Here is a 24999-nt window from a genome sequence, read left to right on the forward strand (position 1 = left end):
ATAGATACACAAACACACACATGGTAACACAAAACCCATGTGACCTTTGTCCCCACTCCTCCAATGCGTTAACCTCTAACCTCCAACCTTTGCTCCGCTCGGGGCCTTGAGTGCCCCCCACCCTCCAGCAACAGACACATGAAAACACTTAACACCTGTGATTGTGTGGTGATATTTTGTTATACCGGATATTCATATGTTGTCTTTTTAGTAGCCACGTTAGAGGCATCATGGCATCTGTAGGTGGCAATGTTGGTAAGTCGATCTGTCCAGACTGAAATATCTCAACTGAATGGATTTTCATGTATGGTCCCCAGAGGATGAATCCTCATGGATTTATGATCTTCTGACGTTTCCTCTAGTGCCACAATGAGGTTGACATCTGTGGGCTCCAACCAGCCTGAGCTGCACTTTGTATTTAGTGCTAATTATTACATGGCTTTTTTGAATACTCGATTCTGATTGGTCAACCACGGCGTTCTACGGTATGTTATTTCTTTATAGCAGACCGTTGCTATGTATACCAGACCGTTGCTATGGACGCAGTTCTGACTGTTGAGGACCATTTTTGTGTCAAATTATTTTATTTCTTATGTAAGTAGCCGTGTAATAAGCAGGTTAATGTACAGCAAGCGGGTCATTGTTGTGAAATAAACACCTTCAGGGCGTCGCGTTGGGGTCCCGCTTTGCCCAGTCGGGGTCTATTTCACAACAATGACCGGCTCACTGTACATTATCCCTTACTTAGCAAATGTTAGCATGCTAACACTGACACTAAAAATGGTGAACATGATAAACGTTATACTTGTCAAACAGTATAATGTCATCACAATGTTAACAGCATGTTATTGTGAGCGTGTTAGCATGCTGACATTAGCATTTAGCTCAAAGCATCGCTGTACCTGAGTACAGCCTAATAGAGACCAAGTTTTGTCATTAGGGCTTCCCCCTCTTAGTCGAGTAGTCGACTAATCGTTTGTTTTGGTCTTAGTCGACTAAGATTTATTTAGTTGATTAGTCGTTTGTTATGCTTTTTCATGCTGAATGACTTATTTCCAAGAAACTTATGCGCACATCTCCGATAAACACAAGAATTAAAGTGGTGCTTTTTGTGCGATTCTTTGTGGAGGAACTCAGTTTTACAGATCTGTCTATTAAATCAACTAGTCGACGAAATCGTACGAGTGTTAGCCGACTAAGAATTTCAAGGACAGCTCTACTTGTAACTTATTAGTTCTAACTTTAAATAAATATATCAGCCAAGAAGCCAATGTATCGTTCGATATTAGCTTATTGCTTTTTAGATACAATGGTATCGTCGGCATATCTTGGAAGATTTATAACAAGAAATTGCATTACAGAAAGGGGCAAATGTTTGATGTCAAAGTTCTATCGGTCATGATGAGCCCAAAGACAGTTTTCTGGTCAGTTTCAGCCACCATTTAGATCGTTTAGTCACACATTTTAAGCTTCTTCTACAAAGTTGTTCCAGAATTTACCAGATGTCAAAGGAGTTGCCGATGTGATCATATATTGTGGTTTACCCAACAGGGTTTTTCATTCTCCAAACCACAGCTTCATGACATTGAATTCAGTCGTGATAAAACTTTCAGTCTAACTTTTCCCTGTTGTGGTATTTGTTAGCATCTTTAAACCAAAGTTCAACAACAGCGAAGATCAAGAAATAGCATTCCCGTCGGTGCCATTCATTCTATTTTTATCGAGCACATTTAGAGCATTACAAACCCACACATTACTTCCGATGGGCCGCAGAGTGTTTTGCAGATAGCCACGGAGGTTTAAGTGCCAGCTTCGGTGTAGATAAATTAACGAGGCTGCTCTCCGCCCACATTGAAACACACGCAATCGCTGCGGTGCTCATGATGCATTAAAGAGTGTCAGAGGGCTGAGGTCTGCCCTCAAGATTTACCGCCGCGGCGAGATCGCGGGAGTGGCTCCTGCGAAGGCCAACGTGGAAGGGAAATGAGAGGAGAGACGTATAACACAGGGGCGAGAGATGCTGAGGAGAGGTTGGAAGAAGACAGTTAGAGAAAGAAAGCTGCTGTCGTGTTGGGTAATGTGAATGGAAAGAGCAGAGTGCAGATTATTATTATGTTTACCTTGAAGATAATACACATAACGTACTGTAAATACCACTAAAAACCCTCTATGCTAAATTCCCATAGTCTTGCTGACTTAACCTAAAAGCCAAGCATCTTGAATTTTTCATCACGCATTACCATCTTTACCCGTAGAAAACCGCAGTCTAATGAGCGCCGTCCACGTTCCAGAGCTGGTAATTTAGCATGCTGTATTATTAATCAGAGTCTCTGTGTGATTTTGCAGCAATTTGAACGCTTATTTCCCCCATAATGCTTCGGGGGTCGGGGTAATGAGTCTCCTTCCTAATGACTTTAGCAGTTGACAGAGAAGACACGACAGGCGCTTGTGGAATCAAAGGTTTGTCTGGCGGGATGAGGGTAGAGTGATGTGTGTGTGTGTGTGGTTAAGCGTGTGTCCGCCGAGACGGGAGAAGAGCGCTCGCCTTGAAAGTCTCGTGTGATCAAAGGAAGCGGCGGCGGCGGGAAGGAGAGAGAGAATAGAAAAAGACTGAAACGGAGACAGGGAGAGAAGCGAGCGGGTACAGAAGAGGATGTTAAACACACAGCGCCAAGGGAAGCTGACACAACGTACGAGATACGACATGTGGCGGCTGTGTGTATGATTGGTTGCGTAATTATCTTTGTGTCCATGTCTTTAGTTCTACTGTAATTATGTTTATTTTTGTGTTTGGGTCATTTTCCTCTGTATATCTGCCACCTGCTTGTCAACTTTTGTCTTCTTCTCACTGTCTCTTTTCATCGCTCGTCCGTTTTATCAAATCATTTTTCTGTTCTGTTCCTTGTCTCTCTGTTTGTCTGCGCTCATATTTCATACCCGACTTATGACAGTGATGCAGTATCCCCTGACAGCAAACGCCTGTAAAACTCTATACGGATGAGGTTGTGAAACACAATTTGTTATGTTCTCTGTATTATATCGTACGTTTTGGAACTGACAAAACAAGACATTTGAAGATGTCTTCTTGTGGTCTTGGAAATTTTGATGCTTATTTTTCACTATTTTCTTACATTTTGTTGAGTGGACACTTCATTGATTACTCAAAAAAGTAATCATCAGATTAGTTGCTGAGCGAAAGTTATCATTACTTGCTGCACTAAACTAAGAATCAATGACTGTACCTGTAAACAAAGCAAACACATTGTTAAAGATATAGTGTAATTCAAAAAGATGAAACCTGTCAGTTTCATAGGAACTATACTACACTACTAATACTTAAAAACTTGATCTTTTGCATTCCAGTAAGCAGCATATACTAAGCAGACACAGGCAATGCTGCAGGTGAATCGAGCTCATCAATGCTAGCCCTGTGGCAGATATTTATGACATGGAGAAACATGGAGAAACATCTGTCCCCATGAGTAGTTTAAGAAAACCCACACACATATTTGAACCAAAAGCTCATAGCACAATCTGTAGCATTGTGAAGCCACACGGCACAAATCTCCTCTTTCCTCTTCTCCATCTCTCGTCCTCCAGTGGCGCGATTTCAGGTCATGCCCTTTCCTATGTAGCCTTTTTTCTTTCATTCCCTCTCATCCCTCCATCCTGAGACAAAGGGATGATTACATCACTGCAGGGGGCGCTGTTTGTTTTTTAAAGGAGCAGCAGCGTTTCTGACTTGGCGATCGTCCCGGCTTTATAACTGAAACCGGCTGCCGCCGCCGCCGCCGCTGCTGCTGCTGAGTCGTTTCCACGGAGATTATCAACGCTGAGGCAAAGAGATTACCTCCAGGAAACAAATTGGTTTATTATGATTTCTCAACTCAAGTAATGTCGATAATGCCAGGAAGCGGGAACAAGGAATCCACCAGGGCGGCTGTGATTGCTGGTTGAAATAGTATTCGTGATAAATTGACTACAATTGGAAAAACAAGATGAGGAAATTTGCTGTCTTTCATAGGGACCGTGTGGTCCTTTGGTCCTCTCGAAGGGGCGATAGAAATACAAAAATAAATTCATAAAATGAAACAAGCTTCCAGGGACACATTGTTTCTGCAGAGATTGTGATTAGAGTAGCCAAATACGCATTTTGCTTGTTACATGGATTCCAAGGCAGTTGTATCTTTTTTTACAGCAATTCTGCAAAGAACGCCTTTAGGATTCATCTTTATCTCGTGAGAGTCCCAATCTAGTTACACTGAACGGTTGCTGTGAGGGATGCAAAGTGCCCACTGTGACCCCCACAGTAAAAAAGCAAAGTACTTCTCTTCTAAACTCTCCCCATAGTCGCGTCTTCTGAGCAGGATGAAAGGAGCAGATTTTCACGCCTAACTTTGCGGATATCGAGGACTTTCCGAGAATAGAGTCACGCGTTCGATTTACAACACTCTTCTGCGTCTTCTAGCCCTCTAATGACGAGATAGTGACATTTATCAAATTAACTGCTGTCAAGCGCCCGTGCAGTCGCGGGAGGATTATGAGTGAAACCGCCGCGTTCAAGTTCATTTGACGGCACGTCTGTCTGTCCCCCCTCCGGCGACGCCGTAGCTGAGCCTTCACTTTAATTTCCACAGCTTTCCACTTCCACTCGTCTACCAGTCCCCCTCTCTTCTGTGTTAAATTGTCTCTAAATTGGATATTTAAGGGGATGTTAAGGCGAAACTCAGGGGAAGGGCTCTCTCTCTTTTCCGTTCCTTGCAGCAAACTCTCACCCCACTTCCATCGCCATCATAGTTTACAGCACTGTATGTATTTTACACCATTTTTTAAGGGGGCGGTAATGAAAAGTGCAATGTTATTCAGGAAAAAGGGGTGCATCTTATTTATCTCCAGTATCCAGACTTGGCCTCTTCAATAAGCTTAGTGCTCTCAAATCCAGCACACTGTAATATGAATCAGATTTAGGGTGGGGGCTGGAGGAAGCCATTAAAACACACCATTCGATCTCTGATTACATTCTCATCAAATAGCAGGATTAAGAGAGAGGCCTCTTGAGTGTTGTAGCGTAACATTAGCATCCTATGGGGCTGGGTGGGGCTTTAAGGTGAGTGTGTGTGAGAGAAAGAGCCAGAGGTGGGGTTATATTGGCAGTGTTAGGATGACAGGCCTCCTCCTCCTATAAAGGCGTCAGCAGCGGCCGGGGCAGATTTATGACGTCCACGCTGAGTGGAAAGCATGATGGGGGGATGGAGAGGCAGCTCTCACTATCGAGGATATCTTATGCCTCCTTTGAGAGTCGCTCGCTCTCCCTCTCTCTCCAATTTCATGGCTCTCAGTCTGTCGCATTGTCTTTGTCTTCTTTCCCCTTTATTGCTATTTTTCTTATTATTCTAGTTTTCATAATTATTTCTGTCTCGTTTCCTCATTTATTTTTTTTACTTTCACCCCTCCTTTCCTGCAGCACCGCCACCACACAGAGTATTGCAGGGCTTTTAGGCAACAATTGTTTCCTTTGTCTGTCGTCCACAGCTCTCGTTATCGCAATTAATCTCAGGCAAGCCTTATAATTCCTTATGTAAGTGTGAGAATGAGTGAGGGTCAGCTCGTTCTCTTCTTTTTAAGCTATTGCACTTTTTACAGCATGAATAGATGTTGTATTTCGTTATGGCTGAGGGCAAGAACAGGAAAAGACAGAGACACATCAAAGAAAAAGGGCAGAGAGATGTGGTATTATGATGAGACGAAGAATGAATAGTGACAGAAAGTGTGTCGAGTGGCCTCTCGAAACGACGTCTCGTTACAATAAGACACGTTGTAATGCTAGAGGTACTGACGTAACTTGCACAAAAGTGACTCTTTTTACAGAATGACACTTCTTTGATACCTTTTTCTATAGAATATGTTAAGTAAGTGTTCAAGAAATAGCCTAGTTCAAGATTTTGGGAGATGCACTTATTCGCTTTCTTGCTGAGAGTAAAACAAGAAGATTTGTACCACTCTCATTTCTACACGCTAAATATGGAGCAGACGATTAGCTTAGCTTAGCATAAAGACTGGAAGCAGGGGGAAACGGCTAGCCTGGCTTCTGTCCGGTATCTCTAAAGCTCACTAAATAACACTTATATCTTTTTTGCTGTAAAAACATCAAGTTGTGGTTTGTTATGGTGAGTAGGCCTTTCACAATAATTACGTTATCGACTTATCGTATGTTATAATTGACATGACCTCGATCATTTTTGCTGACCTCGATATAACCGGTTGTGTTTCCATAAGAATGTCATCAACATTTTATCCAACATGATGCCAGAATAAACAGCAGGGATTTTCCTACAATTATACCACTTGGGCTCAGCACTTAAGTGTTTTTTCTAGGGTTTCTAAGGACCGAAGAAATTCTTAGTCAACTACTGTAACACTCACACGATTTTGTCGACTAATCGATTAGTTGATTTAATCGACAAATATGTAAAGATGAGTTTCACAATGAATCACACAATAGCACCACTTTAAATCTTGTGTTTACCAAAGATGTGCTCACAAGTTTCTTAGAAATACGTCATTCAGCATGAAAAAAGCATAAAAATGACTACTGGACTAAAGAAATCTTAGTCGACTAAGACCAAAACAACCGATTAATCAACTAGTAATCGTTTTTTCACAGTGCCTATGCCGTGTGAACAGAAAAAAATGATGCTGAGACACGTTTTGTTTCTGGTCGTGCTGCTTCTGTCCCCTCGTCTGTACTCTTATGATTATGCTATTATATTTTCAGTTATATCAGTGGCATAAACTGGTCTTAAAATGAAAATAATATAATTTATCGCAATTATTTCTGGGATAATATATCTTCCAATATGTTGGCAGAGCCAGACTGGCCGTTTCCCCCTTCTTCCAGTCTTTATGCTAAGGTAAGCTATAACCATCTCCTGGGTCTATATATATTTCAAGAAAGCAAAGATTTCCCAAAATGTCGAACCATTCCTTTAACAAAAGAACCAAGAACGATCTGATCAAATACAGTATAAGTACGAAAGATTATGAATCTAATCAGATATTCAGTGCCAACATTTGGTAAGGTTTTGATACGCTGTGATTCAGGCACATTTCGGCCTGGACCAAAAAAAACGTATTGAGGTTCGATACACAAGCCCTTTAGTCTTCACGGGTCCTTCGAGAGATGCGCACAAATCCATTCTTTTCAAAAATGCATCAAGCTGCAAAAAATCCCTTCATTGTGCGTCACACACAGAAGCTGTAATGATTTAACAGTTCCAAACTATGTGTAGCATTTGAAGCTCAAAGTCTTTGATTATATAGGACGTCCTGTCAACAGATCAGTGTCACATGACACCCTGATACAATGATACCTGTCCTGCCTGTGATATTGTTTTGGAAAGACCCATGTGTTGCCATGGCAGCGGACAGGAGGACCGGCTATTCCCAGTATGATTGCAGTTTTCCACCTGCAGCAGGAAAAGGACCTGTTCCCCTCCCAAACACTGTTTCCATGTAAACATTTTACAGGAATGTGTGAGTGTGTGTGTGTCTAGCTGTGTGTGTGTGTGTTTTATTTCTGGGGTTTGAAGCAGGTTTCGGTTGTTTTCTTTCGCCAATAGCTCCAGGAAGAAATCAATGGGTGGACTGTTTCTTTTGTGTGTGTGTGTGTGTATAAACGTGTTTGTGTGTGCATATGTGTTAGCTTTTTCTGTCATATTTGCAGTTTATTCTTTTCCTGAGGGTGGGATCGTTCGGGAAAACGAGAGAGGAGGAGGGGGAAAGTGAGGCGGCTCAGATCAGGAGGAGGAAGATGCTGATCTGTGAGCAGCATGAGGATGAAGAGGCCAGCTGTGGAGGCCACAAATCAGCGGAAAAACACAAGCGATCTGTTCACAAGAAGAGAAGAAGAGACAGCGAAAGATAAAGAAAGAGGCAGTTAGATATACGCGGGAGATGCAGGGGCGTACAAACAAAAGAGCGTGAGAGACAGAACTGACTCAAGGCGGCGTTGGAAGCAGCGTCTGGGCCGAGATGAGGTCAGACGTGGACAGACTAAAGCCTAGTGTTTGACCACCACGGGCTATAGTGACCCATTAACAGAGTTGTAATGCTCAGTCCCTCCCCCAATGGAAACTGCTGGTTTGAAGATACACTTGAACACTATATTAGGCAAGGCAGACTAGTGACTGTTTTGATATATTAGTAATTCCTTTTTGAGTCCATAATTTGTTTATAAAAGAAAACCTCTGGGTTCTCCAGAAGGCACGCTGGTTTATTCAGAGTCAGGGCTGCAGTGATTCATTTGGCATTTTATCTACAGTTAATCATTATTATTCATGACTGTGGTCCTTTTAGGTCTGCGTTTGGAGGTGGTTACAGCCTAAAAATTGTTGTTTGGATGCTCAATATTTCTGGCCTTAGGGTTGTGTGGGCACTACAGGCACACACACATGTGCATACACACAACCTCAGTGTGTTTTAGTGACGGCATTTTTCCAAAGCAAGGTGGTGGGAAGATTAAAATAAGTCAGCTGCTAGAGATGTTATGCTCCCAACATGAATACACAGAGGTGGAGTTGGGGAAACAAAAAAAAGACGAGGAAAAAAAAAGAAGAAAAACATGCCAGGATGCCACTCACTCATTCCCCATTTGGTGTTTTTTGCATCCACACCCTGTATTTTCTAGACAAGCAGTGAATCAGAACTACAAATGTGCATTGTCTTCTTGTTAGCATGTTGTTGTTTTTGTTGTTAAGAAACTCTAAAAAGGTTAGAGCTGGTAACTGTGACGCTAACTGGCATGAATACAGATAGCTGCACCCTGCTACAGGCTGCATGTTAGGGGTAGGGGGAAAAATCAATACAGCATAGTATCGTGATATTTGAGTGTCAATATCGATACACGGACGTTGATCTATTATTACATGAACTATTAACCTCTTAACAATCTGGCCGCTCTTCAGTCTTTCAGAGGAGATACAGTACTGGTATCATATGAAACTAGAAAACCTGAGGAATCGATTGGTGCCAACTATGTAATGTTAGCTTGTCGGGAAGAACGCTAAATAGAGCGCTACAGGGATGACGTATTTTTGTAGGCCAACCAGGAAGTTAGCATAATTTCCGTGTTTTAGGACACCTTTCCGTAGCACTCTTATGACGCTCCAAAGTTACTCTAAATTTTGGCGAGGAAAAACGGGCATGGCCATTTTCAAGCGGGTCCCTTGACCTCTGACCTCAAGATATGTGAATGAAAACTCTGAGATGATATATAAATATATAGTATATACAGTTCGAACATTTCGCAAAATGTACATATCGTGACTCAAGTATCTTCTATCTATCCTAAAGTCATAAAAAAAGATACAACAAAGAAAAGACTGAAGGAGAAGATGAATGTTATTGAATACAAATAACAGCAATATGTGCAGGAGTTGAAAAATAACAGCAGCAACACATACTAAGACTAAAAATGAATTAAGAATGTATAATACACTGCTCAATTTGGTTTTGCACGGTTTGGCATTGTGGGAAGAGACTGTTTGCACACACACACACACACACACACACACACACACACACACAGAGTCTCTATGTTGGTCTTTGCCTGGCAGGATGCCGCTGGTCGAAGCAGGCGCGTTGGGCAGCGCCCGCCCACAGGCAGCAGCGAGTACGCGGAGCGAGCGGTGGGTGGGCTGAAGGTCAGACGGGCCCTGAACACACTGGCATTGTTCTTTCTATCTCTTCTGCTCTCTTCCTCACGCTATGACCTGCGACTTTTAAGAGCATATGTCTGTGTGTACGGCATGTGCTGGTGCAAGCCAAGAATTCATAAAACACAATGAAAGAGAGATTATAAATACAAAAGTACTTGTTAGCCGAATGTGTGCTGAAGCTACACGAGATGCTTAGAAATGGTATGAAGTGGAGTGTATTCTGTGTGTTTGGTGACTCTAGATTGTTCCGTGGCATGTTATTAGTCTGAGTCAGCAAAGAGGAGGCCCGGCCAGTTCCCTGGAAGTGAGGCTCCGTTGAATGTGGGAGTGGGAGGAGAGATGAGCAAAAGGTCTTCTGTGACATTCAGAGATGCTTGATGTCTTCCCCTCAGCTGTTACACACCAGATTCCCCGAACCGCTGACTGTACTGTACACTCGCTCCTCCTGGAAGCCACAACTTGGCTGGAATGCGTCGCCCTCACTGAGTGTGCGACATTGTAAAAACGAGTTGTAGTCCGAATTGTAGTTTGTTTGCATCCAGCTCACTGACCTTTTGTCTCACGTTCTTTCTTTCTTTCTCTCTCTCCCACCTCTCCTTGTAAAGGGCAGCGCACATAATCATAAAGCAAAACCACTTTGTGCAGGCTGAGCTGTTATTTTTCCCACAGAGAAAGTGATAGCGGCCACCGCAGAAGCAGGTCAGAGGGGAGGTTGCTGAAAATTTCCCCGGAGATGCGACGCTCGGCGTCGAAATTATTTGAACCTTGACCCAGTTTGTAGTCGGCCTCTTCAAGTGCTTCCTCTCGGAGCTTTATGTTTTTGTACGTGAAACAATGATGCAGAGGGGGGGGGGGAACTCATTTTGTGTGCCCCAGTTTCTGGAACCGCATTAATTAGTGTTGGGAAATTAACTCTGCGATGCACGGCAGCCTTCTGTGAGCATGAGGCCAACCAGGCACAGGTATTATTATTACAGGATCTTTGCTTGGATTGAAGCTTGCTAAAGTTGTGTTTCATAAAAGATATGAAATGATGTGATATTTGCATCGCCAAAATGTCTGAGTTGAGTGCAGAAATCTTCACAGTTAGCATGAATTTGGTGATTTGTAAAAAGATGTCTGCGTTAGAAGAAGTGGTTGAAAAGAATGTAATAGGTGCTGACTTAAGGTTTCATTTTGTCCCTTCACAGATGGTCATTTCACCGGGACCCCTCCCACGTACGGTTACGACGCAGACCGCGCAGAGGAGCAGCGGAGGCACCACGACATCCTGCCCTACATCGATGACTCGCCGTCGTCTTCGCCGCACCTCAGCTCCAAGAGTCGTAGCAGTCGGGACACCCTCTCATCTGGATCGCTGGAGTCCTCCAAGTCGGTCAGTATGCTATCCCGTCATCTCCTACTGCTGGACATTGGAATGAAATTTTTCTCAACAGTTTTCTTTTGGAAATTGAGTGAAAATTGACTTTAAAAAACCCAAAGCTGTGAGTTACTTAATATTAAGGATTTGTCTTTTACTACTGATATGGGCTGTCAATCGATTAAAATTAATCGCATGGTTGTTTATAGTTAATTGCGATTAATCTCAAATTAATTGCACATTTTTTTATCTCTTCAAAATGTACCTTAAAGGGAGATTTGTCGAGTATTTAATACTCTTATCAACATCGGAGTGGGCAAATGTATGTATATATTTATTATTTGAAATCAATTAACAACACAAAACAATGACAAATATTGTCCAGAAACCCTCACAGATACAGCAATTAGCATAAAAAAATATGCTTAAATCATAACATGGCAAACTCAAGCCCAATAGGCAACAACAGCTGTCAGTGTGTCAGTGTCTTTATGTGGTTATCATAAAGTGGGCGTGTCTGTAAAGGGGAGACTCGTGGGTACCCATAGAACCCATTTTCATTCACATATCTTGAGGTCAGAGGTCAAGGGACCCCTTTGATAATGGCAATGACAGTTTTTCTTCGCCAAAATTTAGCGTAAGTTTGGAGTGTTTGTTTTCAAGTGTTGAGTGAAGTTTAACCTCCTTCGCGATAAGCTATTATGACATGGTTGGTACCAATGGATTCATTAGGTTTTCTAGCTTCATATAATGCCAGTATTTTTCACTCCAGCTTTAAAACTGAGCCCGCTACAACCTAATAATCTCAAATTGCGTTAAAGAAATTAGCGGCTTTAAAGCGAATTTGCGTTATTATCGGTTTATTATCGCATTAACTTTGACAGCCCATTGATAAAAAGCATACGAATGTACAATCCTACAAAAGTGTCTAGAATCACTCTTCAATGGCCAATAGTTCCGTACTTTGACCTCAACACGGCACAGGAAGTGGGCTAATCTATTCTTAGAGCAATCTCCGATATGTGAAAAATCTGTCAATTGACGAAAAAATCAAATCTGCCGTTTGAGAGGATTGATAAAGGACAACATCGCCTGCCTCATAACCCAAGAAGCAGCCATCCGGCGGAGAAACTCATCCCCCTTAAGAGTCTGGCTTTTCCTCATTCAGGGCATTAGGCAGAATTACCTATCTCCTTCATCACCCCCGCCGCTGCCTTCATCCTCTTACCCTCTCTGCTTTACTCTTTATCGTCCGCGAAGAGAAAACCAGTGATCTATGACGTCTGGTGCTCTTCAAAGGTTACCATGGAGAGTATACACACATACACACACACACACACACACACACACACACACACACACACACACACACACACACACACACACACACACACAAAACCCTAGCGTCAGCAAAAGATGAGAATGAACATGGATGCTAGAGTCGTAGAGACATTATTTCTTGCACCAAAGGATTTGTGAGTAGCAGATGAACATGCTCGAGCCACATGTTCGATTAGGGCAGAGAGGTATTGTGGGAGAATGTAATAGGCTAATTCTGCCTCTCTCCGCTGTGCCCTTGGAGGAAGTAATCGCATCAGTGGTCATGAAGCAGTAGCAGTCGCTCCGCCCCCTCAGTCTTCGCTCGCTCGTCTGAGCTGGCGAGCGAGCACTGGCTGTCAATCTGATTGATGGCTCGAATCTGCCAATAAATGATGAGTCCCTTGACTGCATCTGACCTCTGACCTGTGAGCTTGTAACTCTCGCTTATTTTAATTTATACACACACACACACACACACACATCGTCTCTGCTTTAGGTTGCACAAGCCAGTGCTTTCATGTAGGTACAGAAATGCACACTTCTCTCTGATACATTCATTGTAGAAGATATTGAAGACGGTTTGCAGAGTAAACTCTCATGCTTAGAGGCAGAATCCTGGAGGAAACCCGACGCTGTGTGTGTGTTTAGGGTTGGCAGAAGCGGCATCTGAAGTCAAATATATTACCATCCATCAACAAAGCCAGACATGCTCTCGATAACTGCCATGAAAATGGCGTTACCGTCGTCCTTGATTTGCCCTTGGGCAGCCGCTCTCCAAACATCATCCCAGTCTGCTCCTCTAAATTGATGAGTCAGAGCCCAGGCGAGCTCTGATTGGCTGATGGTTTTGTGATGTCACTGTGATGAGTCATCACCATCATCAGCGATACTGCTGATTTAATTTTCTCTCATAATCTGACTCTTGGCTGCACTGAAGAGGGAAAAGTGGAGGGGGGGGTGGGGGGGGGTCACTGATGAGAAATCAGCTGAATATGAGGATTGTGTTGTAATGTTTTTTTAACAATTTTGCAAAAACACTGACCACATATATCTTATAATCCTAGTGCACAGTGTGACACATACTTGTAGGTCAATCAAGGACAGACAGAGCCCACTCTCTTTCCCATTTTAATTAAACTGAATTTACCATTTTTAAAGTATTTCTTGGGCATTTAATACCTTTTTGGCTGGACCGCAGAGGGCAGAGAGCAGTTCCACTCATTGGCGAGAGTGCTCCTCTATCGGCGCATTTCCACCAGATCCATTCATTTCCAATGGACAGCAGGAGAATCAGTCGCCCAGTGCGTGGTGGGAGTGTTGCGGTGAGTTGGAGAGGGTCTGTATTTGCATAAAGTTTAAAAATCTCAACTTCATGCAAATGAGCCCTTCCAGCGCGACGCAGTCCAGCTCACGAAACTTGGACCAAGCTGTGAAACTAGGCGATCTAGTTCTAAAATGAAATGCGTTTCAGAAGTAGATTTTGGTGGATTGTTTAGACGGAGTAACAGAAAGTTTACGGCGAGCAGAAAACCAGGGACCAATCAGGTTCATTCCACAAGAGGGTACGTCACCTCTTGAACGGCCAGTTGAGTGGAGCAGCTTGTCGCCCTAGTGTCCTCGCCGGACCCGGTGGACACGTACCGCTGGATTTAACACTATAGACATGAACACTGACTATTTGTGTAACAATTTAACCTCAAATTCACAGACTGGCCGTACACGGCCCAGCCATATACTCGGTTTTGACCGAGTCTTGTTATTAGATAGTTGACAGTAGAAAGATAACAAGAAATGAAGGAGAGAGAGAGAGATGGGGAACGATATGCAACAAAGGTCGGATTCAAATCTGGGATGTTGCAGTTCATGGTCATCTCGAGAATTCCTCTTAAGTCCTGAGCCGTTGTCTCTGTTCCTGTGGATCCCTGATTTATATCTAAATCCTCCCGTCTTTGCTCCGTCATCCTGTCTGACATCACACCTCGAGGCCACGACCTGAAGGGGGGAGGTCATTTCTTTTCCTACTCAGCCAGAGCAAAACCTTTAGATGAGTAGATTAGGAGGCTCGGGAAGATTGAAATCTCCTTTGTTATGATCCATCACATCTGTAATGAAAATTCACTCATCGCACGGCTTGTTTCCTCACAATTAAAGGCATGGCGTGACGCGGCATTGCGAACATCCTACCCTAAATAAAACCACGCAGACACCGACTCTGTTGGCGTCTATCGCATCTGGCTGGAGAGCAGTTTAAATAACCAGAAGTAATGCTGCATTGAAACACAGTCACAGGATAATTCTGAGACAGCCCCATTACTTAGCAGACATGTGGCGATAGGAAGCAATCACATTAGGCCTCTCAGAAAGCGAGGGATGGCAGAGCGGGATGCCAAAGAGATTAGAAAATGAAAAATGTAAATGGTTAATAAAGTGTGGATCGGGGCGTGCATCGCCGCTCACTTCCCTCCTCTCTAACCTGACTCTGAATGTTTATATGAGCTGACAGTCTGCTGTACTCCATGGGAAAGCGAGAGAGAGATGGGAGAATAATGTTGTTACAGTCGCCGCTGCTCGGTTTCTATCCGCGCCTCCTGAGCTACAGCGGGCACGCTTGTCAAATAAACGCTGTTTGTATTGATTCTCATGCATCTCCCACAAACATCATCCGTCGTGCAAAACAAATCAGAAGCAAATCAGAATCTCTAAATCATTTTAGGGTAGAGCCACCGCTACGGGGGGTGATGTGTGAGCTGAAAGGGGTTCAAGCGTGAGTTCAAATTGCGTGGGAAATATTAGCTTTTGTTGACGCTGTTTGCACATACGGGACTGGTGAAAACAAAGACAACCCAAATGTACCACAAGCAGGGAGAATGTGTCTTATTTTATTACCAAAAAAGGCAGACAGACACCCCTTTTAGTCTGAACCCAGAGATGGGCTCATTAGTTGCCACGGCGATGAATAAAAGATGATATGTCTGGAGATGTGGGTACTTCCTAGGGGAGCCGTCTGAGGTCTGAAACGATGAATAAACACTTTCGTCTCCCCCTCTGCTAGTTCACTAACATGTGGCTGAACGTTAAAGTTTCCTCCTTGTGATTTGATGCTGCAAATGGACCCTCATGTTTCTCGTGTGCTCTCTTACCGGCGGGCATATCCTGTGAGGGTAAAGTGAGATAGCTCGTGCCCGATATACTTGTAGCCCAGCGTTCATTTTTCATTAATTCACAAACATTCAGGGGGCTCCGTTGCCGCCCCAGGCTTTCCTTTTTTAAGTCAGACAGATTCAAAGCCGCTGCGACGCAACGCATTATATTTAAGCGCAATCATAAATCATAATTGCATTACTTATTTACTTTCAATGTCCTTTTATTTGCACAGTTCATACGAAAAGAGTGACTTTTTTTCTTTTGGTTGTCTTAGAATCTACACATAATGAGCAATTAAAGCTTATTTTTGGTATGTTATATATATATATATATATATATATATATACAGCAGAGATCCCCAGACAGCTCTGTGTGATGCATAATACATGTCTGTCAGAATCATTGCCTTCATGCTTCACCTGAGAAAGAGAGACAAAGAAAGAGAGAGAGGTAGAAGTTATTAACTATTGAAGATGAGATAAACAGTCAGATGAAGAGGAGGAGAATATGCTTATACTTTAAAGGTGCTCTATACGATATCCAGAGCATTAATATAGCAGCAAACAACCATTTGCTATGTAAAGATATAAAGGAGTAACGTCTACCTGAGCAGAGAATGAAGTCGCTCTCCCTCTGTGTGTGTTGCACCGTACGTGCTTTTAGTGCATGTGGGCGTGCCCACTGGCTAGCTCACAGCCGTCGCTCTGCGCTGCTCTCATACGGCGGTTACAGCTGATAACGGCGCCGTCGTTGGAAGCGTAAAGCCCATCCTCCGTTTACCCCTCAGGTAAACACTGTTAAATCTGTCAGCACTGTTGTGTTGTTTCCACTGTTAACGCTGTTGGCACCATTAGCTGTGAGCTGCCGGCTCAGCCGTCGCCATGTTGAGAAATAAGCGCTATGCTTTTCTCATAGACTTCTATACAATCGGACTTCTTTTTGCAACCAGAGGAGTGGCCCCCTGCTGGCTATAAGAAAGTTTCAGGCACTTCTGCGTTGGCTTCACTTCTCGGAACCGGAAGTTGCCGCCTGGTTGTAATGCCTATAAGATTTCCATTCAGAATGTGTGCACACTTGACATGACAGCTCCTGATAGGCAAGGTGGGCCGGACTGCATTAAAGGTACATCGTGGATAGTTGTTCTCGATCCAGAGATCTTATGGCTTTTGTTTACACTGGTAATGAATTCCACTCAGAAGGGGTATTTCTTCATCAACTTTTCCTGCATATCAACTATGGTACCCATCTCTTTCTATTTGTATTTGTATCACTCTTTCTCTACTGTCTATGGCCAGTCTCCTCTCACCATGCTCATACTTCTTTCATCCTCTTCCCTCTCCTTCCTTCTCTCGTTCTCCATCTGGTGGTCTAGCTATCCTCTCTGTCTTGTGTTCCCTCTCTTTCTTTGTGTCACTCCCAGCTAAAGAGGCAGAGAAACACAAACACTGACTTTTGCTGCCCTCTCTCTTCCGCTGCTCTCTCCGTTATGTGTTGCTGCAAGTTTTGAATGTTTCCATTTTTGTAGTTTCCTACCATCTGTCTTTGTATCCCCTTCATGGTGTTGGATATTTTGCCCTCTTTCTTCTCTCTCTCTCTCTCTCTCTCTCTCTCTCTCTCTCTCTCTCTCTCTCTCTCTCTCTCTCTCTCTCCCCTCTTAATTACACTGTATCTGCATTGTCTTCCTCTCCCTCTCCATCTCTTCTTCTCTAACCCTTCCTCCCTGTTTTCTCTCTTCCCTCCTCCTCATAGCCTGAGGGGCCGGATGTTTCCACGTCCCAACCTGGGTTCGCTGTGTGTGTGTGTGTGTGCGTGTGTGTGTGTGTGTGTGCGCGCTCTCGGCACTTGCGCATTCTCTCACAGACACATATTTATACGCCAACCTCGCCTCCCGTGGGAGACCCTGCCTGTTTCAGTTATTTCAGAGTTCGTGGTTAAACAAGATAGCCCGAGGAATCTCTCCGTCTCTCTGTTTTCCTTCATGTCCGTAGTCCTCAGTGAGCTTTGACTGGGCTGAGGGAGAACGGGGAGGATTTCTCCAAGGTGCTATTGTTGTTGTTTGATTCTCTAGACTGTGTGAAGCTCACTCACAAACAGCAAAACCTGCAGAGGTTTCTTTTTACCAGCTGATGTAAAGAATAATACGATGCTTTGAATGACACAAAATGATTCAGTGTGAAAACAGTTATGAAAGAAAGATTTACTGCAAAGAGTAAGTAAAAAAAAAAAACAGTAGGCACATACAATTGTTGTGCATAATATTGTATTGCTGCTTATTGTTTTAACTTTATTATTATATGTTTGTGTGTTTGTCGCAGACTGAATGTGACCTGGAAAAAGGCTTGGAGATGAGAAAGTGGGTCCTGTCTGGGATCTTGGCCACCGAGGAAACATACCTCAGTCACCTGGAGGCACTGCTGCTGGTGAGAACACACACACACACACACACACACACACACACACACACACACACACTACAAATAGCCATATTATACAGTAGGATGTTGATTAGGCAAATTGAGTATTACGTATGGAATTATTTAATGATAGACTCTTCACATTTAATTTTAGAGATGTTCCGATACCATTTTTTCCTTCCCGATACCCATTCCGATACCTGAACTTGTGGTATCGGCCAATACAGCGTACCGATCCGATACCAGTGTGATAAAAAAATATATATAGTTATTGTTATTTAGCAGCTGTGACAAACTACCTACAATAAGTTCTTCTTCGCTGCTCTAAAACAGTAGTTGCCAGTGGCAGCCACGATACATCCAGGGTGGCAGCACAGTGAACGCATTTCCAATGCCGGTATCGGTATCGGAACAACTCTAAACTTAATTTCATTTCGTGCCATTAGATGCATCTGCAAGAGATGGATCCTTATTTATTGGCTGGCTTTTGCTGTAGATTACAAATGACAACAATCAAAGTTCCGAATAGCCAAACCAAATAAAAAACTAAGAAATAGATTAAAAAAAATTAAACCAAATTGCAACTAAAAGAGAGATGAAACGTTCTAGGGTTGGGTGATATGAAAGTATATAGAACATAGTGGAGCATTTAGCGGGTAAAGAGAATCAGAAGAGTCAGAAAGACAACAAACTATCGCAGTAATGTTTCTCCAAAGTGACTTAATCACCTCTACTGTTTTGTTCCTCTCAGCCCATGAAGCCACTGAAGGCTGCGGCTACGACGTCGCAGCCCGTGCTCAGCGTGGCCCAGATAGAAACCATCTTCTTCAAAGTGCCTGAGCTCTACGAGATCCACAGGGAGTTCTACGACGGACTTTTGCCCCGCGTCCAACAGTGGAGCCACCACCAGAGAGTCGGGGATCTCTTCCAGAAACTGGTGAGGAGAAAGAAGTGGATTAGTCGAGGGGGTTGTTTATAGTTTGTGTGTGTGTGTACCCATGACGGCAGCTGTAACTGCCTGACCTTACCCTTAATCAAAGTGACAACGTCGGGGCTCCCAAAAAAGTTGACAGTATTAGAAAAGACATTCAGGGTACTGCAGCAGATGGACGCAGACCCAAAGCAAAAACCACTGTGCCAGAGCGACATTATTCACAGTAATATTGTTTCTTGAATTGGGGGGCTTTCAGAAGCAGAATCCGTCAGCATAATTCAATAATAAACCAACGAAAGAAATGTGGATTTGATTTTTCCACTGGTGCTCTTCTTTATCGTTTTAAATTTAGACAAATTGAATCGTCTTTTTCTTCCTATTTCCTCCTCAACAGGCGCTCGCTCGCTGTCTCTCTCTTCCCTCCAGTAGTTTTCTGCCAAGGATGTCAGGGCCAAATGTACACTGGGTCTGTTTAATCATTTTCACAATGGGTCAATTAACCCACAATGAATCATTTGTTAATTCTCTCCAAAAATGCTGCTCCTCTCCCACTAGTGTCTCCCTCACCCTCCCTGCTGCTCTCTCTCTCTCTCCCTTGCAGACCCACTCACGCATGTACACACACACACGCATGCATGCACACACACACACACAGAGGGAGGTGCAGGCGTGTTTCACAATGCCGCCTTTCTGCCTCAGGCAGCTGAGAGGCCATCACTGCACTGTGTGCTTTGTGTCTCGAAGAAGCTGCTATAAATAGGAGCTCTCTCTCTCTCTCTCTCTCTCTCTCTCTCTCTCTCTCTCTCTCTCTCTCTCTCTCTCTCTCTCTCTCTCTCTCTCTCTCTCTCTCTCTCTCTCTTCTCTCTCTCTCTCTCTCTCTCTCTCTCTCTCTCTCTCACACACACACACACTCTTATTAAGTTATCTCAGGAGGCTCCACTTGGGGCTTAGCTAAGAAATTAGGAATTAATTTCTATCTTTTGCCGTCAAGGAGGCATGCGCCAAAATCCAGTTTTTGTCTAATAGTTTCTTCAAAAGTTTGTCCATGTATTTTGTCCTTCTCTGTCACATAAGCCTTTCCTACGACGGAGTATTAGGGCCACATTGAGGGGGGGAAAAAATCTGATATTTCGAGAATAAAGTCATAATATTATAAGAAAAAAGTTGTAATTTAATGAGAATAAAGTCATACTATTTCAAGAAAATAAAAAATTGTGATATTACGAGAATAAAGTCATAACTTTATGAGAAAAAAAGCCGTAATATTAAGAGAACAAAGTCATAACTTTATGAGAAAAAGGCCGTAATATTACGAAAATAAAGTCATAACTTTACGAGAAAAAAAGTAATTTCCTCCTCCACAAAAGAGGCAATTTCCCTCAGGTCCATGTGGTTTCTTGCACAATATTTTCAAGGTCCTGATACGTATGATAATGTGGTGCTGATGTGATTTTCACTCAGGCGGCACGCTGCTCTATTTCCCCTCTAAAATAACACGTAAAATTACTACTTTATAATATTATGACTTTATTCTCATAATATTACGACTTTTTTTTCTCGTAAACCTATGACTTTATTATCGTAATATTATGACTTTATTCTCGAAATCTCAGATTTATTCATTTTTCCTCAATGTGGCCCTAATACTCCGTCGTACTTTCCATCCAACAAAGACATGATGTCATGGTTCTGATGTGGGTAAAGCAATACTGAAATATTGAGCAGAGTGATTGTAGACTGTTTCCATCCCTTCCCCCCCCCCCTCTCTCCAGACAGTAGTTAATAAAAGTCAGGACGAGAAGACGCTGAGCCCACAAAAAAGGAAAAAAAAGGAAAAATGCTACATGACAGCCGTTCCGTCAGGAGGTGGTGAGGGAGGGAGGAAGAGATTAGATGAGAGTAGAGGAGGTGATACAGGAAGGGGGAATGGGGTGGGGGGCGATGAGAGTCAGGCTAGGCAAGTAGATTTAGGCTGCTCTGATAGAGCTGTCTCACCATGACTCTGAAAATCTGCGACGGGAGCAGACGGGCTTAGGAATCATAAAACATCAGGACAAGGAAGGCGAGAGACGGAGAGAAAAGAGGAAGAGGCAAAGCGTCACTGACAGGTTATGAGCATGAGTGTCAGAGAGAAGTGTTTGAAGGCTGAAAATAGGGCTAAATCACACTGGTGCTCTTCCTAGACACACACATACTTCATACACAGTGGCAAAGTGAAGGTTTTACACCATGAAGACGGACAGGCAAACTGATAAACTGGCTTTGAATGTTGCGCTACAGAGATATGGAGGACCTTAAAAAAAAAGAAAAGCCTGATTCTCTGAATTTATAGAAGAAAGATCCTTTATTTAAGATTGTCCTTTCAGATTGCTCTTCTGTGAAGAAGTTTCTCTTGAGGTGGCAGCTGTGGTTTAGTGAGTTTATTCAACGTGTCAGAGAATAGGGGACATCTGCTTATCTGCCATCCTTTGCATGGGGAAAAAGATGAATACTTGTATTATTGAACAAACTATGTTGTGGGACAGAAGGATCGCTAAGATTTGTTTTGGTGTGGGACAATTTCTTTGACTGATTGACAGCTGCTCTCATTTGCTGAAACATCTTGATTGCCCCTCGGCTGTTCTTTTGTCAAATTTAATCGCAGCCGTCTAACAAAATTAGATTTTGGATAAACCCGGGATGATAAATAGACCATGCAGATGCCAATCGTGTTCGATTTTGGATCTACAACACCTGGTTGCAGTTGTTTCTTACAAGGTTTATCACATAGTTACACAGCTGATAGGTCTTGTTTCCCAGCGGCCACACTCCATCACATCTCAGTCAGTGCTTTTTCAGGCTTTCTTTGGGTCACTGCATTTTAGAATTCAAACTGTTTTAGCCACGGTAGCGGCATGGCTCTAGAGATGGCCATGTCGGTTGGTCGGTCCGCTACTTGGTCCAGACTGAAATATCTCAACAACTACTTGATGGATTGGCACCAAATTTTGCACAGAAGTTCATGTATCCCAATAGTAAAAGCCCAGTAACTTTGATGATACTCTGACTTTTCCTCTAGCGCAGGGGTCAGCAACCTGCGTCTCCGGAGCCACATGCGGCTCTTTAGCCCCTCTCCAGTGTCTCCCTGCAGATTTTTTTGTTTACATTTTCATTTTTATTTATCATTGTTGTAGGTCTATGGTACGACGGTACGACGGAGTATTAGGGCCACATTGAGGAAAAAAAAAAAATCTGAGATTTCGAGAATAAAGTCATAATATTACGAGAATAAAGTCATAATATTATGAAGTAGTAATTTTACGTGTTATTTTCTTTTTTTCTCGTAAATTTATGACTTTATTCTCGTTATATTACGACTTTTTTTCTTGTAAAGTTATTACTTTATTTTCATAATATTATGACTTTCTTTCTCGTAATATTATGACTTTATTTTCGTTGTATCATGAATTTTTTTCTCATAAAGTTATGACTTTATTCTCATAATATTACTACTTTTTTCTTGTAATATTAGGCTATGACTTTATTCTGGAAATATCAGATGATTTTTCCCTTAATGTGGCCCTAATACTCCGTAGTACATGTGCACTTTGGCCCTCACTGCATTACACTTATATACTATTTCATCACAATGCTCAAATGTTTTGCGGCTCCAGACAGTTTTTTGTTTATTTTTTTTGCCTAAAATGGCTCTTTAGATAGTAAAGGTTGCTGACCCCTGCTCTAGCGCCACCATGCGGTGCACATGTGAAATGTCTCAACAACTATGAGATGGACTGATGTCACCGTTTCCATCAGCCTCAGCTGTACTTTGTGTTTAATGCTAATTAGCAAATGTTAGCATGCTAACATGCTAAACTTAGATAGTGTATATGCTAAACGGTCGTGTCTGGAAGGTAACACCCAAATTGTAAAACTCTCGCGAGATGGTTAGGGTTAGGTATTGACCATGAATGGTTAAGTTTTGGCATTGACCTCGAATAGTTAAGGTTAAGGTCAGACGTCGGGCAGCGATTCTCGCAAGAGGTTTTTGCAAGTTTTCACAAGTTTTCACAATTTGGGGGTTACCTTCTAGACACGACCAGGGTTAGCATTGTCATTGCGAGCATGTTCCAGTAGCATGCTGATGATAACGTTGAGCACAAAGCTCCACTCACAGAGCTGCTAGCATAGCTTTAGACTCCTGTTATACTTGCAAACGAAGGGTTTTAATACCTTCTAATTCTGTCTATTCATATCATTAGATCATCATAGTCTAAAGCGCTACTCTCCTGTGTGAGAAAACATCTAGTCTGTTACTACTCCCTTACAAACCAAGTGGCTAAAACCCAGCCTTCTCGTATAATGTCCGTAGTCTGTCACGAGGCTGTTTCTTTAATGTTGTTTTCCGCTGTGGATTACACACAGACTTCTCACACAGGACAAATCCCGAACTGAGAAATCCAAACACCCAAGCACTTTCTTTCATCACCCAAAGCCATTTTCTGCCATGACACCGTAGCTGCAGCGGCACGCTCGGTAAGCCTTCACGGCGTTGTGTGCGGCTCCGCGGATGTTGGCTGGCAGACATTCGGGCTCTCTGTTCTCTCCACAGTCGCACTGTCGCGCTCTGAATGTCCTCCGCTGTGGTGCAGATTGTGTGGCCCAGGGCAGGACACAGGATTGCAGGATTGTGAAAATTGCTTTTCTCCTCGCCTTCCTTCTACTTTACTTCTTCCCAGCATGCGGATGTATGTGCAAAACACTGTAGATCCATTTTGGACAAATTTTGCTGCCTGAAATTCACCAGTGAGTATTTGAAAAACAGAAATAAGGACAGTTATTTGTTAACAAAGGAAGTGCTAATTTCAGTCATGTTGTGTGTTTTTTTCACGGTGGATCATTGCTATTTTGGACTTTTTGAGTTCAACCAAACATGCACACTACACATAGTAACTGCCAGTGATAACATGACCAGTGTGAACAATGTTTAGAAAACTTGTGACTCCACATTCCTGCCAGAATTGAATCTCACACCCCCAACCATGACGGCAAAGATCAGCGCATGTTAGGAAGGTCAGGGTCAGGCCTAAAAATAGGATGCGAGGGGACGAATGAGGTCGCTTCGAGACAAGAATAGTCATTGACTTACAGATGTGTAGTCCTTTTATTTGTAGACCACTTCTAATCTAAGTATAAAGTGCTTCACGCAAGGCAAGCAATTAAAAATCAACAATAAAAGCACTGACTCAGCCAGTCTTACTTCCTGCATGCTGCAGATTGTCCCAGTGCTTCAGGGCCCTGACTGTAAAGTTTTAAAAGATAATTCTGGTTTGTCTCAACTTGGGTCTCGTTTTTAACCGTCATTTTTATCAGTAATAATGGGCTGACAATCACCCAGGTTGGTAAACAAAAGTCCAGGGTAGAAAACAAAGTCAAATGTGTATAGGCAAGAATCTGGCGATACGATACATATCATGATACAGGGGTTACGATTCAATATATTGTGATATAATGCGATACTGTAAGCAAGGTGATATATTGCAATTTTTTTTAACACACCACCATATGCATAAAATCTGAGTAAAAAAATTTGCTTTTTTATGCAATCAGAAGAGTGAGATCTGCATTTGTCGCATAGCACTACTTTGAGAGGCCACATCTCTTTGCAAATGAAATGAATTATGGCTGTCAATCAATTCAAAATATTTAATCACGATTAATTGCAAATTAATTGTGCATTTTTAATCTGTTCAAAATGTACCTTAAAGGGAGATTTGTAAGGTATTTAATACTCTTATCAACATCGGAGTGGACAAATATGTTTGCTTTATGCAAATGTATGTATATATTTATTATTGGAAATCAATTAACAACACAAAACAATGACAAATATTGTCCAGAAACCCTCACAGGTACTGCAGTTAGCGGAAAAAATATATACTCAAATCATAACATGACAAACTGCAGCCCAACAGGCAACAACAGCTGTCAGTGTGTCAGTGTGCTGACTTGACTATGACTTGCCCCAAACTGCATGTGATTATCATAAAGTGTGCATGTCTGTAAAGGGGAGACTCGTGGGTACCCATAGAACCCATTTTCATTCCCATATCTTGAGGTCAGAGGTCAAGG

General features: G+C 42.7%; 1 protein-coding gene across 1 annotated transcript in view; it reads left to right on the plus strand.

Moving 5' to 3' along the window:
- Positions 1-24999, plus strand: part of bcr (BCR activator of RhoGEF and GTPase) — a 103844-nt gene that overhangs the window by 44907 nt on the left and 33938 nt on the right. Inside the window, exons 2-4 of the mRNA XM_074618689.1 lie at positions 10907-11091; positions 17856-17960; positions 18706-18891. Coding sequence (XP_074474790.1) covers positions 10907-11091; positions 17856-17960; positions 18706-18891 — 476 coding nt within the window. The remainder of the gene's footprint in view (positions 1-10906; positions 11092-17855; positions 17961-18705; positions 18892-24999) is intronic.

This window comes from Sebastes fasciatus, chromosome 19 (genome assembly GCF_043250625.1).
Source record: "Sebastes fasciatus isolate fSebFas1 chromosome 19, fSebFas1.pri, whole genome shotgun sequence".
In the NCBI taxonomy this organism is placed as follows: Eukaryota; Metazoa; Chordata; class Actinopteri; order Perciformes; family Sebastidae; genus Sebastes; species Sebastes fasciatus.